This window comes from Colossoma macropomum, unplaced genomic scaffold (assembly GCF_904425465.1).
Source record: "Colossoma macropomum unplaced genomic scaffold, Colossoma_macropomum, whole genome shotgun sequence".
Lineage (NCBI taxonomy): Eukaryota > Metazoa > Chordata > Actinopteri > Characiformes > Serrasalmidae > Colossoma > Colossoma macropomum.
The window spans coordinates 51,422,032-51,439,741 of NW_023494792.1; the positions used below are offsets into that span (position 1 = coordinate 51,422,032).

The 17,710-nt window shown below is 38.7% G+C and overlaps 1 protein-coding gene across 2 annotated transcripts; it reads right to left on the reverse strand.

Annotated features, from left to right (window-relative positions):
* Positions 1–1,400: 1,400 nt before the first annotated feature.
* On the reverse strand, positions 1,401–17,504 carry def6c (DEF6 guanine nucleotide exchange factor c). 2 transcript variants are annotated; one of them, XM_036577523.1, is made up of 12 exons: positions 17,132–17,504; positions 12,990–13,130; positions 11,701–11,883; positions 10,784–11,011; positions 9,530–9,676; positions 7,774–7,882; positions 7,342–7,613; positions 6,370–6,477; positions 5,968–6,134; positions 4,798–5,056; positions 4,586–4,673; positions 1,401–3,730 (listed from the first exon to the last, which is right to left on the reverse strand). In XM_036577523.1, exons 1-12 carry the CDS (start codon positions 17,225–17,227, stop codon positions 3,522–3,524), a joined length of 2,007 nt encoding a protein of 668 aa, XP_036433416.1. In that variant the 5' UTR covers positions 17,228–17,504; the 3' UTR covers positions 1,401–3,521. The 2 variants fall into 2 exon arrangements, with proteins under 2 accessions (XP_036433416.1, XP_036433419.1); XM_036577526.1 differs by lacking the exon at positions 17,132–17,504 and adding an exon at positions 15,947–16,410 and having other exon boundaries at positions 3,499–3,730; positions 12,990–13,132.
* Between the last annotated feature and the right edge of the window lie 206 nt (positions 17,505–17,710).

Consider the following 17,710-nt stretch of genomic DNA (forward strand, 5'->3'; position numbering starts at 1 on the left):
ATGCATGATGCTTTTTGTTGTCTATAACCAAATACTGTGTGTCAGTAGTTATTCTGGTCACATTTGTGAATTATACCAGTATAACTGACACAAATTTCGTAGTGCATTGATTTGTTTCCTAAAGAATCAAATCATTGAGGTCAGAGGTTTATACTCCATTGTTTATCATAATATGATAAAATTTTGCCTACACTAGAAGTGAATAGTATATAAAACCAGCAAGAATACCTCATGCCATTAGAACTAAAAGTTAAAAGTTCGCAGTCACATCACTGCAGTTACACATCAGCTGTAACAGTGAAGCAAAAGCTGGAAGGGCCCTCTAGTTCTAACATTGTTATTTAGCCCTAGAGATACGCAGAGCAGCTGATAGGTGTTACTCTCTTAAGAGCCAAACACTCTCTTTTGACATGAGGGATCTCAGCCTCTTTTCTAGAAAAATCACATCTGGCTTTTGTCTTCCTTGTTCCCAGCATTCTCCAACCTAAACTCTCCCTAATCACTCTTGCATCTGACCCCGATTCACTGGGGGGAAAGTGGAGTGTGACTGGGTGCCAGAGGATTTTTCTAAGAAGCCCTATTGTAGTAAAGGAGCGATTGCTAAGGAACAAATATCCCAGTGTTTATACTCTCTGTCAGTGCTCCTTTTCTTAGAGGAACATTTGTGACATTTGAGCTCACACGTCGCCAAATTGCAATCAGACTGCCACTAGAAATGTCTGCTCAACAAACTCTCCATTTGCTTTACAAATGGTATTAGGCAGAGGGAAGCTCCTAGATAAGGTGACGTGTTCGCAACCAGGGAGTTCTATTCAGTGCTGTTGACATAGTATCACAGGCCAAATGTATTGCTGAACTTACCAACCGGAATCCCTGGGACTACAATAAAATTTTATTATAACGCTGGGAAGGTACAAGGCCCACTTCCAACAAGATTTGTGTGGACTTATGTGCCAGTCATAATTCACTTTAACATGACCACTGTGCAACTTCTCTTTATTCCTTAAAATTAAATATGCTGTTTTTATTTCTGTACTTTTAAGGCCGATTTATGCACACTGTTGGAACAAACTTTGTATTTCCATTTTTATCAGATTTATTTTTAACAATTTGAAAATGCAAGCTGCTGTTTACAATCTCAAAATGTCATGATGAATGAAACGGTCCAAAGTGAAATGAGTTGTTTTTTTCCGTCTCCTGGTTTGTTCTGATAGAATCAATATGTAAATGAGCTCTGTTCTGATTGCGTGCCCTGTATTGTGTCTCAATCTAGGCTGAAACACTTTTTATAACTTCACTGTTAGGGGGCGGAGATAAACTGCTGAAGGCTTATTAGGCGGATATATGTAAATGCATTGATTTTCATGACATCACAAAAAAATCATATATGGACTGGGGAGTGTACTGCACATCAAGCTTTTTTATTTAAAAAAAAGAAAGGAAAACACTTTTTTCCATGACATTCACCCTTTAAAATCTGCTAACTGCTGACTCATGGTTTATGACACAGCAATATTACACTCACTGCACAGCATGCTGACACTAATTACAGAACAGCACAGCATTAAAGCACAGAATACCACTGTTCCCATACTGAATATACCCACCACAAGACAGATACTTTGGTCCTCCTGGACACAGTGAGGTGAAAACAAAGCTTGTCTCTTTAGCTCAAAGCACTAAACTGGATTGCAACTGGCACATGGTGTTTCCAAGATTGTAAGTTTGAGCTACAAAGCCACAGAGTGGTTGTGTGGTGAAGGCTGGTGCTAATGCTGAGTTAGGGTAATACATCTTCCACAGTGTCCTTACAGTTTCCAGGCACATGAGAAAAAAGCGAGCTATCAGTGGTTAAAAATAACATATATAACAAGACTAGGCAAATGTTGGGGAGATTCCAAGCGCCACTGAATGTCTGTAGATTTTCTACAATGCCACTCAGTCTGTACGCATATAGATAGAAATATTCCAACCCAGAACGGAAAAGATCCCGTTTTGGAAAAATCACAGCCATGGCTATTTCTCAAAGATCATTTACAGGCAGCCTATTGATTACTACCCAAAACCAACAGAGAAAGACATCATTCATCTTCTCCACAGTGATGTCTCCCAGCCACAAACTGAGCCCCACTTACTCGCCAGCCTCCACAGAGCCAAATATAGACAGCACCATTATTTTCACTTTTTAGCACTAAAGAGGGGCATCCCCGTTTCTGGAAGGGTTTGATTTGGCACTTGTTGGGCAAAACATTATCAGCAGCACAAAGAAGACGTTGACAAAGCTTTCACTGTTTAATAATTATTCTTACAGTCTACAGTACCTGGGCAGCTTATGTTGTTTCACTAGCCGATATTTTTAAGGAAACAAGTAACTGGAGAAAAATAACTCGTTCTGTAATGTGTTATTGACTTAAAGGGTAAATTCACTGCTTACAATTTAACCACTGAGATGAAAATAAAGTCATTCAGAGTGGTTTGATGTAAAATGGTTCACTGTAGAGAAACCTACAGATTTCTTTACAGTGGTGGTGATATGAACCAGGAGTTGTGATGTTTACAATACAAACAATACAAACCAGCCGGGATGTCTGGTTCCTATCAACACCACCGTGAACAATTCTGACTTTCTCTAGTTTCTCTAAAAGGAAGCATTTCATATCAAACCACTCTGAATGACTTTGCGTACATATTAACCATTTAATCATGCAGGAATTTTGAACATTTGGTGGATTTCCCCTTTAACTCAAGTGTAAAGCCAGATGAGAAAAAAAGAATGCAAAGAAGCACAAAAGCTTTGAATGTGCAAAGGATTAGTTAGAACATTTACACTAAGAGGTATTTTCAGGTCACATCACAACAAATCCCAGAACAAGCACCCCATCTACTGGACATTCAGAGAATCACAAACAACAAGTACTACTAACCAATACCAGAGGAACGGAGCAAGCCAATTTAATTCAAAGAGAAAAGATCTCAGCCCTTTGAAGATTGGCTCTATATAGAATTCACAGTCTGATGGAGTTGGCTGTATCATTTTGTCCTGTAGAGCTATAAAGGGAAACAATAGCTGGTGTAGCTGGTAAATACTGAAACAAGAAATATGCAGTGTGTATGACATTTTTGAACAATAGCAAAGAAAAGGATCAGGCCATACTAAATGCTTCGTTAAGTGCAATAAGGTGGTAATTTATGTATTTCATTATTAACTGTATTCCATTCTTTTGTAGGACATGGCAAGTTTGCAACAAAGAACAGAAAAAATCACTATGATTTCATACAGTGCTATGAAAAAGTATTTGCCCCTCGCTCAATTTCAGATGCCATTTTTTCCCAGTGTCTTTCTTATTGTGGAATTGTGTACACTGATCTTAACTGAGGCAAGTCTGATCTGAAAAAGTAATCTGAAACATGCAAGTGTGATAATCTGCAAAAACAGAAGAAATTGGAAAAGGGCAAATATTTTGTCACAGCACTGTGTAACTTGGGCATCTTTGAATCACTATGTTAAAACTTTGTTCTCTTCAACTCGTCCTCATCTGGGGTTCCTCCACCTCAGAGGCAGTGGTTGGCTCCTGGGGGCCTGCCTCCTCGTTTTTGTTTGGTGACTGGCTGTCGGAGAACTCTGTTTCCTGAGCGATGGTTGTTTGGTATTTGTTTATGAACTCTGTGCTGGTGAGTGCCTGGCCGTGTTTGGGGCAGCTGGTCTTCACTGGCATACGCTCAATCTTATCTATACATGAACGAAGGAAGACAGAAAATAAATTTTAATGATCTATCATTTAACATAAACAAAACATGATATATTATTTATATGACATTTAACAAAAAAGAACGATATTCTAAAATTTGCCACTATGGTTGTTGTAAAAATTGAATTACTCCCGGACATATTACAGTTACTTATTTTAAGTCACTGTACCAAGTGAAATTATCTTATTGTACTTGCACATAATTTTGCTTGTTTCAAACATTATTTCTTGACACAACATAATTATTACTGCAGTTTTAGTGATTTTACTTCCATTCAAATCTGCCATGAGAGGTAATTCTTACAAACTGTGTGATCACGCATCAGTAAAAATATAGTTTACCTACTGTTAAAGGAAACATACAATGAATAAAAAATAAAATAACCCCAAGTAATATCAATCCCTTGCAAACTGACGTCAATGTTTCGTACATGTTCTATCAATTCTTGTGGAAATCAGTTTGGTGTATGGCGGGACTCAAATACGCATTTTAGCTGTATTCCCTCCAGCCCAAATCTATCCAATATGGATTGTCCTTCCTCAAGTAAACCAGAAGATTTGGATTTATGCAGCTGTGCTGACTACTGGTGTAAGATTCCCAAAATAATGGCAAGTCTAATGAATTACAGCATTTACTTATGACAGCCAGGTAGATAAAGAAGCAAGATAAAGCTCGGTTATAAGCATTACAAACGTCCTATGGTAAAATTATGTTACCCCACTTCCTTGTGTGAAACTAATCCCATCTGAAGAGTAGATTAGTGTGTAAGAAAGCAAAATTTAAACACTGTCCTGATGTTTGTGTGTGTGTGTGTGTGCACATGTGCGCATGTTACCTGCTGGTGTGATGGGCTTCATAAGGCGGTTCAGTTGGACATTCCACTGTCTCATATACTGAGCATTAGAATGGCTGTCTGATATTTTCTGCACAGAAAGCAAGTGAGAGAAAATAAAAAAGCTGGAAGAGCAATTGTATTTGCCCAAAATGTTTTCTTATTTTACCTCCTCCCATCTATTCACTTTCTTTCTCTCATTAATTTTTTCATACCTCCAGGTTGTACCGGTGGGTCTCTGCTGTTTCTATTGGTGGAGGGGCTGGGTGGGAAGTTGGCTGGGGTTTGCAGGATTGAACAGGCATAGAGGAAGAGGAGGAAGATGAAAATAAGGAGATAGGTAGGGGGTTGTGCTCCTCGTCCTTTAATGGTTCCAGCAGCTCCTTCTGGTTCTTCTCTGCAGGAGCAGGAGTCTCCAGTTGTTTCTGAAGGAGCAGCAACTCAGTCAGCTTTTTCTGCTCCTCCTCCAGCTGGCTGTGACACACAAATATATAAACATTTGTGAGTACCCCCATTCTTCTGTATTACTGTAGTTGATTAAAGCTACAACTAACACTATCTTTAATCTTAGTAACCAAGGGAAGAAAAAAGCCACATTTGAAGTGAAATCACCAGTTTTCTTGCAAGGACAAGTGGAATATCTTCATTTCTACAGTATTCTCATGTTTTCCTTTTATTCTGAAGGCACTTTGGTCCTCACAATGGGCTAATTACAAACTCAAACATACACACAGATAACATATAAAACTGCTTACGTCCAGACATTTGTACACTACAGGCCAAATGTTTGGAGGCATTTTTAATAAAATAAACACAAAGAATTTTTTTCTTTAAGAAATGACAGTAATGTGTTTGTTATCTCAGACAACAATATTAATTATGTGCAATGCATTAATATGCAATTAATGTGCAATTAAAACATACATTTCCTCTATATAGATTTTACTATCCATGCCTGTCCTTGTACTGAATTTGTGCTCATGTGATACCAGCACGACTTTGACTGAGAATGTGAGTGATGCAGTGCAGGAAGCGCTATAAACTCAGTGAACAATCTGTCGAAGCATCTAACCACATTAATATGAAACTGATGGACAAAGATTTGCGTTACTTAAGAAGAGAGAACCCTGACCTCAACTAAACAGGCCAGACTCGATTTTTGTTCAGGAACAGCTCAATAATTTTCACATTTTATTTTTAACGTTATTTTGAGGCAGCCGTTTTTGGATCATTTCTCGTGGCTAGTTTCTCATTTTCACACAGCATCAGCTGTTCATAATCTTCATCAACCATAACTTCCTGTGTCTTGTTTAACCGCAGGGATAGCGACAGCAGTTGTAGGTGTAAGGTGTAAGAGAAAGACAGCGTGTGCCTCTGTAGCTGACCTCTCAAGCTCATGTCGAACTTTCTCCTCTTCCAATCGGGCCTGAATCTGCATGTTGAGGGCCTCCTCCAGTTTCTGCTGAGTGAGCTCCAGCTCCTGGATCCTCTTCTTCTGCTGCTGTACCTCCTTTTCCATTTTAGCTAGTTCAGCCACCATGCTCTCCCTGGCCTGGGCAACAGCCAGCACAACATCAAACACCGGCTTTAGAAACTTATTCTAATAAGTGCAAATTAATGGAAGAACTGATGTAGATGTCGGGTTATCTAGAAACTCCTTTATAGGGTAGCAGTTTTCACCGATAATAGAGAAAGGCAACATATTAAATATGAAGTTCAACCCAAGAAAGAATATTCTGATTGTAATAAAAAAAGTCAAGAAAGAACAAGTAAGTGTCTTAGCTTACTGTGTTAGCCTCCTCCAGCTGTCTCTCCAGCTCTTGCTGTTTCTTTTTCTGCTTCTCTTTTTCCTGCGCCTCCTCCTCTTTGCGCTGTGCCTCCTTTTCCAGGTGTTGCTAAGACACAAATACAAACAGTAGGTATGTGAAAATGCACCTAAAGGTAGTTAACCACATTGATTTTGGAATGTTGGAAGTGATTATAATTAATTATAACAATCCGCTGATCGTTTTTAAATGTAAACATTAAAAACAGCTTAAAATAGCTAAAAAATAGCTTAAAATAGCAAAAAAAAAAACAGCTTAAAATAGCTAAAAAAAGCTTAGGCACTATGTGGACAGGATTCATTTTATGAGGAGGTGGGGTAAGGTCATTTTACCGCTACTTCTGCCAGTAGATATTCTGGCAGAGACATAACCTCAAGTTATATTAATCCTGTGCAAATCAGCCTGTCGGTAAAAATGATATCACATTCTGTGGAAAAGGTGTTTGTTAAAGATGGAAGCACGTGAAAAAACATTTACTTGGGTTTTCTATGGCTAAAATTAAGCCAATATGTGCTGTCCTGCCTCAAGTGTATAACTCTGAACATTAAAACGTACAAAAATTACAAAATTCATTTGAATACTGTGGTCATTTTGACTGTTGGCTTTGAATTCCCAAGCTAACAAAAATGCCAATGAGTGCATTTACTTAAGACATGAAGGCAGATGGTTAGGGTTAACGGAAAAACGGCTATATTATATGTTTTACATGTTTTCTACTCGTTTCTGGAGTAAAGGCAGTACTTAAATTGAGTAGCCACTCCAATCTTTCGTTAATACAAAGACTTCTTATTCTGTGCCAACAAACATTACAGACATCATGTGGCAAACTGTCATTACCCCATCTACTCAACAGCTCATTGCATTGAGTTGTTTTCCAAAATAATTGTAATTGCATCAAATAACTAAACACAAACTCATCAGACGACCTCTTACTTGGATGATGTCTATGATCTCTACATCTGGCTCCTTGCTCTCTTGCTCCCCATGGTGTGTCCCAGAGCTAGGCTGCTGCACCTCAGCAGGGGGCTCACTCTGGCTACTCGGTCTGCTCTGGACAGTCTGGCTGCTGCCCTGGCTGTTCTGTCTGCTCGGGCCGCTCTGGCTGATGCTCTGGCTGTGCTCTCGCGTCTCTCGCCTGCGCAGCTTCAGCTCATAGTGTAGTGAGCTTTTCCCTTCTGCCTTCAGCCGGATTCCTGTCTGAACAGCTGAGGAGCACCGGAGCAGCAGTCACAAGAGCACAAGACACATTAGCCAAACACGAAAAAAACCTACTTGAACCATTTAGAAATGCTGGAAATATAATGCGCCACTCTGAATGTTCAACTGAATCGAATATTTTCTAAAAAGGATTTGGTAGGTTCTCACCTTGAATCCACTCGTGTCTCAGTTTCTGGTCTGAAGCACTCATCTCGTAAGTCCTGCCAGGAGTCCTCACACAGAACAAACAGCGCCTCCCTTCCTTATCAGGGATGGTCTGGAAGTGGCATAACTTATATTAATGCATGGCTTTTAGGCAGTTTTACTAAAAGAATTGCTTGAAACACTTTGCATCAAAAGTGGGGTCCAAAAGTCCACACTGAAAATCTTTTTTTTTTTTCATTTAAACCTGGAGCTAAACAACAGAAACCTAAAGCTATGAAAAGAAAAATAAAGGAAAAAAAAAAAAATTCTGCTCTAATTCTCGGTCACGATTCAAATGCAAGCAAATTGACCATGTTAAGGCACTGAAGCTCGCTGTTTGGATAACTCTCAGGTGAATCTGATCTACTCATCAGAGGCTTTTGCACAAACGTGTGGAGTTGATGCCAGCTTGAGTGCACGCTGTCATTAAAGCAAAAGGGCAACATACCAAATACTAAGGAAATCTTAAATTCATGTAAATACTTTAAAGATTCTACTTTTCACTCAAATCGCTATGCTGATAATATCATTTGTAATTAAAAACCTAATTAAATAAGAAAAGCATTAGCAAATAGAAAAGCAAATAGAAGCATTTTCACTAGTGGTTTCAGACTTTTGGTCCTCACTGTATATTCCATTACAATGCATAAAAAGGTATTCAAAATACATTTAGAATACATTCAGACTAAATTCTCATTAGGGATGCAGAAAAGCTATGCCACTATTATCTTACTTAATTGACACTGTTTCTTACTGTTAATGATAGGCAGTTTTTTTATCATGTAATTCTTCCATTAATGTTTCATCATCTGAACAAAGTTCCAAAATTTTCAACATTTTTTTTTACTCTCATCAGCTGTCCACTACAGTCCACTGCTGCTCTCACAGTCTCCTAAGCTGGGCCACCGCCTGTCTCATTAGCCATACAATTTGGCATAACCAAAATACAAAATCTGCCCCAAAAGTTTGACCATAAAGTGGGTAGCTGTGATTTTCAGTTTATTCCAGTTTGTGTAACATAAACCTCAAATCGCTTGCACGAGTCCAGGAAAACACAGATGCCAAGCTTATCACTAGTGAACATGTCCACTACTGACGAGACTATCAGTTCACTCATCCCTCAAAAGAGCTTATCGTTGAGGTAAATAACTGGCTCAACGCATTGAATTATCACTCCACCCAGGCTTTAGCAGGAACGTCAGTGTTTGGAAAGAAGCCATTCATTGAGTTCCTCTTAGAGTCTATCTAACAAGCATGTTTGCTACACACCACACACTGATTTTCCAGCTAACAAACAAGCATTGATGACGCTTCTAAAAAGACTGTATATTTTTTTATTTAGAGTGTAAGTATTCTAAAATAATTTTCCTAAAAATGTAAACTATATTATGAATTTTAAAATGTATGTGGACTGAATTAAGATACTTAATTTCTGCATTCTGAATAGTATTCCCAATACTTCTATCCCATAACAGCCCAACCGTAGATCTGAACAATCTCATGGACCTGGCTTTTCTCTCTCTCTTTTCTCTCTGTCCACATGGGGGTGGTAGGAGCTCTCAGCTAGATTTGGTGTTTCATAAAAGCAGTGCTTTGAATCAGTTACACTGTGTGTTCTTGTTAAAACAAATGATAAGATGGAAAAATTTTCTTAGTATCTCCTAAAAAAGCAGCAGTGATTCGCCCTGGAATGGCTTCGCCGGACTCCTGCACAACCCACCTCCACCACACAGCTCCCATCTAGCTGCACCTCGCCTTTCTTCTCTTTCTGATCCTCACTGACATAGTAGACAATGATGCCAGGCTTCAAAACGAACCAGCGTTCCTGCCAGTTCCTACGTACATGCCCCTTTTTCTGCATGTAACCCTAAAAGAGAGAGAAAGAGTGAGAAAAAGAAAGAGAGGTAAAGAGACCAAAAAAGTAAGAAAGACTAGTTCATACTCATACAATAACGATGACAGTTTCTCAAGACAGTGTGAAGATAAAATTCACACTGCAATTTAATTTAACACAAAGTTTTCTCACTAATGTCTAATGTGTCACTGATCTAGCAGATTTAGTGCAAAACTGTCACACACGTGTCTAAAGAACAGGATAAAAAAAAGAACTATGTGTTGGGTGGCAAATTAATGTTTTAGTCCATCTGCCCACAGTATCTAGTGGAAGACCAAAGTTTACCCGCCATTTAAGATTTTTTTACCAGCTGCTTTTTCTCAATACACTATTTTTCTATAATACTACTATTACTACTAACATCACAAGTAGCACTACTATTACCACCACTACCACTGCTAATAACATGTAGCATGTTCAGTAATTGTTTGAGTAAATCAAGTTACCTTATTTAAACTATACCATTATAAGGGACCTTTATTATGACAGCAAAGGCATTTCTCCATATCTGAGCTAGCTAACGTTAACTTGGCGAACCCATTACAAAGTGATAATTCTAAAATAACGATAAAACACATCAAAATGCTACTCCAGTTTACATTCTGGTGGTCATTGGTGGTCTAGTGCTGGTACCTAGCAACTTTATCCTCACCTGGAACAGTAACAGGTAAATAAGCACGTTTATACAGCTAGATGAACGAAAAATTGCACATCACTGTGTTATTTCCTGTGTTACTAGATTATCGTTATCTTACGCTCCATAATCGTTACAAAAATGCAGTTGTGCTTTCTTCTATTATCTGTTAGTGTTTTAGTAACATAGACAGGGTTCACTGCTTGTCTTGGTCACTTGCACATGCATGTTTCAACAGTGGGTGTCAGGAATATTTTTGATCAGTCAGTCAGTCAGTGACTCAGTTAGAGAAAGCAACTCTCTTAGGCAAAAATGACAGACATTATCTAATATCTATAACAACATGACCACATCAAAAAACCTTGAGCAACAGGCTTATGCTTCTGCACATCTGCGGGCATGACTGTTTTGACTGTACTGTATATCTAAACATACGTCTCGGTCACCTTTTTCAGTACGTTGTGGTACATCTCCATGAAGACTTCATCCAGGGCCAGGCTGAAGGCCTCCTTACTATCCACTTGCATGAGGTGTCCTGCGCTCAGCTGCTCCAGGAACACCCATACAGATAGGCCGTCCTGCAGAGAGGGCTCCTGGGCCAGCAGGACCTCAAGCAGCTTACTATCCCACTCCTGGCCCATTGCAGTGGAGATCTTCTTCAACAGGTACTCCAGCTGAGGCCACAGAGGTGATTCAAATATGAAGCATCAATGTATGAAGGTTGGAAATGTACGATAAGATGCAAAGATGCTTTCTAGGAAGACATCTGAAAATGCCTTAGAACTATTTCTGTTAAAGACAAATAGAACCCTTTTACATGCAGATTTTGTCAATAAGCAGGAAGACCAGCAATTTGCAACACATGCTCTGAAGTTTTGGTAGATTGAAATCAGAAGTGCAAGGGTAATCATCAGGAAGCCGTGTGACAGTACTTCTTATTTTACTCCCCGTCAACTTCCTTCCTAGAGCTGCTGTTGAATTTGTTACACATCAGACCTTGGTTTGCCTTACATATGCACTAGATCTTATCTGCATCTCATTTTAGGTTTCCTTTCATTTGAACAGACATTTATAGCTGTTACACACCCGAGAGAAAAGTGAAAAGAAAATCAATCTAACTTGATTGTTTCTCTCGTCAGTAAAGAATCCATTTGACCACTGAGTTCATGAAAAGTGCTGATTCGGCATTGGATAAGTCTGCTACCCACATGAACAGAGATGCATGTACTGGAACGAGCTGAACTGAAAACTAGTACCTTAAGATGCTCAGTAAATACAACCATCTTTATTTTTCCGGCAGTGGTTTATCACTCACTATCACTGGCGGTTTCTTTCTCATTCTCACACACTCCCACACACAAACCTCAGGCTGGATGATGACAAGTGGGTAACGGTCCTCAGACAGCAGATTAAACAGGCAGAAGAGTTTGAAGCAGTCTCTTTGTGAACACAACCCCTGTGAGACAGTGGGCTTCAAGTTCTTCTTAGCAGTCATCATCCAGCACAAGTCATCAAACGTCTCCTTGTTGAATGTACCCTCGGTGGCCTGGGTGTAAGGACAAACATAGAAGAGGTTAAATTCATGAACAGGAAACATTTTCTTTCACAAACAGTACCCACAATGAATAGATGTTCTACGTGCATTTCTTCAATTGGACATAAGCAAGTAATAAGCTGTGAATCTGTTTGTAAACATTTTGGATATGAGTTTTTGAAAGAATAACGGCTGATGTATAATGCAAAATACATTATTATTTCTTTAATAAAGGTGGCATTAATCGTAATGTTAGCATTGATATTTCTTGTATGTGTAAAGCTCACTCCAAACAATATATATCAGAACAAAAGAAATTCTTCAAAGTGGTCTATAATGTGTTTTGGAACAGAACCTTTCAACATAATACTGGAATTAATGGCCAGTCTTGGCAACCAAACAGGCTTTCCAACAAAGAATACTACAAGACTGCAAGCACAAAAGCATACAAGATGTATGTTTAGATATGTGCATCATAGTAAGGAGCATGAGTCTTGAGGCAGCCAAATTAATGATTTATACAATTCTGATATTCTGTTTTGGTAGTTCTCACCTTAAATCAAAGGATAATCCCTAAAAACAAATTTTATGCATCAATACTCCAAAAGTAATTAGTAAAATAATTTGCACCTTTCCTGTAGAACATATTTTTACAAGCAAATTAAAGCCACACATACTTTTAAAGCCTCTTTTTAAAGCCTCATTACTATTTTATTCAATAACAGCTTATACAGTACTGATTGAAATTATATAAACTATATAAAATATACAGACACCACAAAGCTTTTTAAAAGTTTTATTTAACAATTCCATATTATTTGCTAAGATCAAGAAGTTATTAACTTCCTGATCTTAGCAAATAATATAATTACTAGGGTATTACTATTCTTGACGTTAATTTTTATCATAACTTGACAGCTTTCATCTACAACTACATAACACACAGCGGTCACCTACAGCCCTGTCCAATGTTCTGGTCACATCTACAATATTTTCTATAAACTATTTGAAACCTATGAAGTTATACAAGGCTGTCATCACATTATGATTATTTTAATAAATCTATCGACAACTCAACTTGTTTCATATTGTTTAAAATAGTGTATGGATAACAGAACCTTTGCCAGAATGTACTGGTTGAGGTAAGGCATATAGCCGTTGCTGGACACCGGCCCATTGTCATTGTCCTGGAAGTGTTGTTCCAAGGCCACAGGATCATGGGGGATGTTCAGAGCTGTGTACAGATTGTGGGAGAGCACCTGAAACACACATGTATACAAAGAAAAAGAAAGGAAGCATCAGCATCAAAGCGCCACATCATCACATTGACTAATCTTTACAAATTGCAGAGGTAACACTCTCAAAACAGATGCGTTAAAGACCACACAATGTGTCATCAACCACGTGTTCTTTCTTGACGGTTCACATTTAAAAGTGTACTTGATCCATATCTTTAGCGTGAACAAACCTGCGCCCTGAAACGACCTGGATGAGCACATCTTACTAACATTCCACGAATGATCCACATTAGTCAAGAACATCAACAACAAACGAACAAACTAGCTAGCAGCACAAGACTTCAGTACCAAGATGATTAGCTCTAAACAGCTCCAGCTGTCCAGGACTAGAGGAGAAGGTGAATATAGATGAGATGTTTTAATGCTTCTGCAGTGTTTAATGCCAGAAACTTCAAGTTAGCCTTTGTGAACACTGGCCGATGACGATATCCCGATCACGAATTGGATACGTATTTGATCTACGACCACGTGTGAAAGTGGCTCAGATCTAATTTGAAAAAATAAGTTCAAGCTTCAAGTTTATTAAAACATTGTTTCATGACACATAAGTGCATGAAATAATTTTTTTTTTAGCCAAGGGAAACACCAGGCCAAATGAAACAAGCAGCACATTAAATAAATATGAGACAATATAATGCAAATATAGAAATTAATACAAGTGAATATACTTACCACAATAGCATGAAAACAAATGTGTAAAATTATATTCAGGAAGAGATTCACTGATAAAGTTTTAAAAGTCCTTGGCAGAAAAGGGCTTTGAGTATGACTCAGCAGTTGCACAAATAACTGCTGGGCATTCTGGCTATTCGCAGTTTTGGGGGTTGTGTTGTGTCAATGCGGTTGTGGTGGGCTGGTCTATATAAAAGTCCAGGGCTGAATTTAGTCCCCTGTCCAGCCCTGTCAATAGTGGTTTTCCACACAAAAGTAGCCAAGTTAGAAATATTATCTATTATTTTGTTGTCAAAAAATCCTCACCCTACCTTCTACTTAACTAATAAACAAACATCATATATCTTTGCTTTCTGAAAAAAATCATCTACACCGATATAGTTTCACTAGATGAATTTCGAGAGGCAGGGGTCACAGGATAGGCAGATGGGCTAAAGGTGGGCAAATACATCAACCAGTCACAAACAAGCAAAGCAGGTCAAAAATCAAAGATAAGCCAACAAAGTAAATAAATCAGAAGAACTAATAAGGCACACTTGGAAACAAGGCTTACAATTACATGGAAGACACCAAGATCAAAACTTAATACAAGAACCAACAGGTGGTGGGGATAATTAGGGAGCTGGAGATCCAGAACGGGGTCATGTGACAAATCAAGAAAATAATGATGAATTTTCAGCTACAACACATGAACTCATTTGTGCTGTTTTAAGTAAGTCGGCTCCCTACGTTCACCTAAAAGAGCTGACTCAAAGAGCCGACTCGTTCATGAACGTGGCATAAATTGCCTAGTAATAGTGATTCAGTTGTGCAGGTAAAAATGCATGGAAGGTATACTGACAAAATAATTTTGTTAACTTTTATTCTTCTCTCCTCTAAAGTGGGTACAATAGCATGAGTTAGCCCAATGAGTCTACAAGACCTTTAAATAGATTTAAATTCTTTCACAAAGCTCTGCCCAAACAGGGACAGTCTGGATAAATGTCAGGAACACACAAAACAGCACATCTGGTGGGAGGCCTGCAGGCTTAGCCACTCTTAAATCATTAAATTTGTGGTTAAATCTCCTTGATAATGTAATTAATGTGATTATGCCGTGTAAAGTCTGAGCTGATCTGAATATCGAAAAGCTTAAAAGACTTCAGTCGCTCTGCACCCTGAGCTTGCACAAGAAGAGGGGTGGTTCAGGTCTGTTATGAGGTTTTCTAAAATCGATCACCATATCAGATCACACAAAGAGGGGATAACAATCCACCCTGCCGAATACCAGCCTGTATGGGCTGGGCAGAGGAAAAACAATGTCCCTATCCCCAAAAGATCAGATTTGTGTGTCTATACAACTCTGAAAACGTCAGATCAGACCTGTCTCATTAAGGTCAAACACTGGATTTGTGCAGCATTTATAATGTGAATGTAGCCAGAAAGAGTTAAAACAGACAACACAAAAATAATTGTTGTTGAAAACATCATTTTTGATATTGAAAATTCAAATGCAGTACATGATCACAGGAAATGCAACTTTCTATGTTTGATTTCTCATGACATAAACATCCAAAAGTGATCAAATCTACATAAAGAGAACAAACTGTTAATTATACACCTCCTCATGTGATCTCTTACTGTCGTTTAGAGAGGCAGACTGGCAATAAAGATCTTGTTTATTGGTTTTGTCATAAGATATTTTATAAGTTAGTCTGTAGTTTGACACAGAGGTAGCTACAACATTGAAAAGCGGAGGTGTTCACTTTTTAAAACAGTGCAAGATAACCAGCTACACTGCTGTTCAAAAGATTGAAATCACTGTTTACAGCACTGTAAAACCAACTGAACTGCAGACACATGTATAAGGCTCTAATATGATAGTAGCATATAACGTTGTATACAATGAAACAATGCTGTTGGAGATTACTGTATATTATGTAGCTTTAGAAGAAATGTATAACATTTAGAATGAAGTTACAATACAATTAACATCAGTTAAATGTGAGGAAGTCCTTGACAAATAATTACAATAAAGAGATAATCACATCATATTACTTATCATTTAATAACTTCTTGTTGTTAAAAAAAAATACAAAAAATGCTGTCTTTTTTTTCCATACCGTTTACACTCATCAACACCGGTAACATCACGAGGGACTCCAAACTTTTGAACGGTAGTGTAAATTATGATATATTAGTACAAAATATATCATATAGTACAAAAGGATGCACTGAATTCCTTTTCCCACATAGGAAAGACAGTAAAGAGATACACAGCATGTCCGGACATCTGCCTGTTCTTGCATAGTGTTATACAGCTGGCCAAGTGGGACGTGTTTGAACATGAGGCCTTCAGGTAAACAGGCTGAGAGGCTGTCATTTGGTCAAAGTTTAAAACAGGGTAGACAGTAGAACTTTATCCCCCCTAGAAATATCCCCCTTTACAAAAACATCAATTTGAATTCTGTAATACTGTTATAAGACTGTCTAATACTTTTATAATGATATATGATATGTTCGCCTCTGTACATTCTCAGAACAAAAAGGTATGAAACTATCACTGGGGCAGTACCCCTCTCTTAACTGGGGTGTACCCTCAAGGGTACATCTCAGTTCCTTTAGTCAGGGAACATAATTGTGCCTTAATCCATTGAAATTATATTTTTTAAGTTGTACTGACTCCACACACTTTGCCTCGTCTCCAGGCTTTTATTTTATTACTCTGTTTTAAAGCATTGGGTACTTTTCACCTTGGAAAAACTTATTTAAGATACACAACTGGACCTTAAAAGCACTGCTGTACCTATGAGGGTACATTTACATTGCTTGTACCTTTATGAACCAAAAAATTACCAGCAGAGTACCTTTATTTCTAGCAGTGTACAGCATTCCAGCAGTATTGTCTATAATACTTACTATAGTATCATGTAGAAACTATAGGAATTGTCTGAATTTACAATAATTACTATAGGAATCCTGTGGAAACTCCTGTGGTCTGCTTCCTAAAGGGAGGAGGCCCTGGAATGGCCACATAGCTTGCGTGCTATATGGACGTGTTTATGTGCGGAGATGACAGAGGCTGAATCACACACCCTCAGGACACACTTTCTCAACTTCAGCCTGCTCGGCTAGTTTTAAAATTACGCACCATGTGCCTAAAACATGTAGACTAAAGCTAAACCTGTCACGAAATAAGTCAAATAAAGATATAACTCCCCTTTAAACGAAGACATGCACTGTAGATGGCATGCTGAGAGTTCAGTCAGTGAGAAAGAACCTGCTCTGGCCACGAAACTCTAGTGCCTCACCTTCAGCTGAGACTTCGACACCTTCCCGCTGCGCTCGACGTCCAGCGAGGTGAACGCGTACCAGATGGACTTCAGCAACTCGGACTTCAGATCCATGGTCCCATGCTGAAGTGAAGTGAGACAGCCGTATATTTGTGTGTGCGCCTGCCTGCCTGCCTGCCTGTCTCACAGTCCGCGCGCTCAGACTGCTCTGCTGAAAACCAGTGGCGAATGTGCTGAAGCGCTACAGCGGGGTGCGGTTTCAGTTCACGCTCTAGTTTAGCTTTAGCTTCTCACGTTCGCTGAGTGAAGTCCAGGGCTGCTCAACGGGCCTGAAGTTGGCCTTCTGTTCTCGAACGAGAAGCTGGAGAATAGGAAGCCAACTTCAGCCTCGTTGGTTTGAATAGCCTGGGGCGCCAGAATGTAACTTCTACACCATTTAAGGTGGAACGGAACAATTCGAACAAAAAGCTAACTCAGGTAGTGTCACCTCGTAAGACATCTCTATTAATGCCGTTTGATGTAACGTTACTTGCTTAGGACAGTAATAATAAAACCAATGTGGCTGCAGTGACCATGGAATAATTTGTTCTATCATCG

What these genes read in the sequence shown, in the direction of transcription:
- def6c (XM_036577523.1), bottom strand. Translation starts at nt 17,227, where the DNA reads ATGGATCTGAAGTCCGAGTTGCTGAAGTCCATCTGGTACGCGTTCACC. An exon ending in AGATCATAGACATCATCCAA is followed by an intron (nt 6,478 to 7,341) that starts GTAAGAGGTCGT and finishes TTTGTGTCTTAG; the next exon opens with CAACACCTGGAAAAGGAGGC. An exon ending in GTTCGACATGAGCTTGAGAG is followed by an intron (nt 5,057 to 5,967) that starts GTCAGCTACAGA and finishes TGTGTGTCACAG; the next exon opens with CCAGCTGGAGGAGGAGCAGA.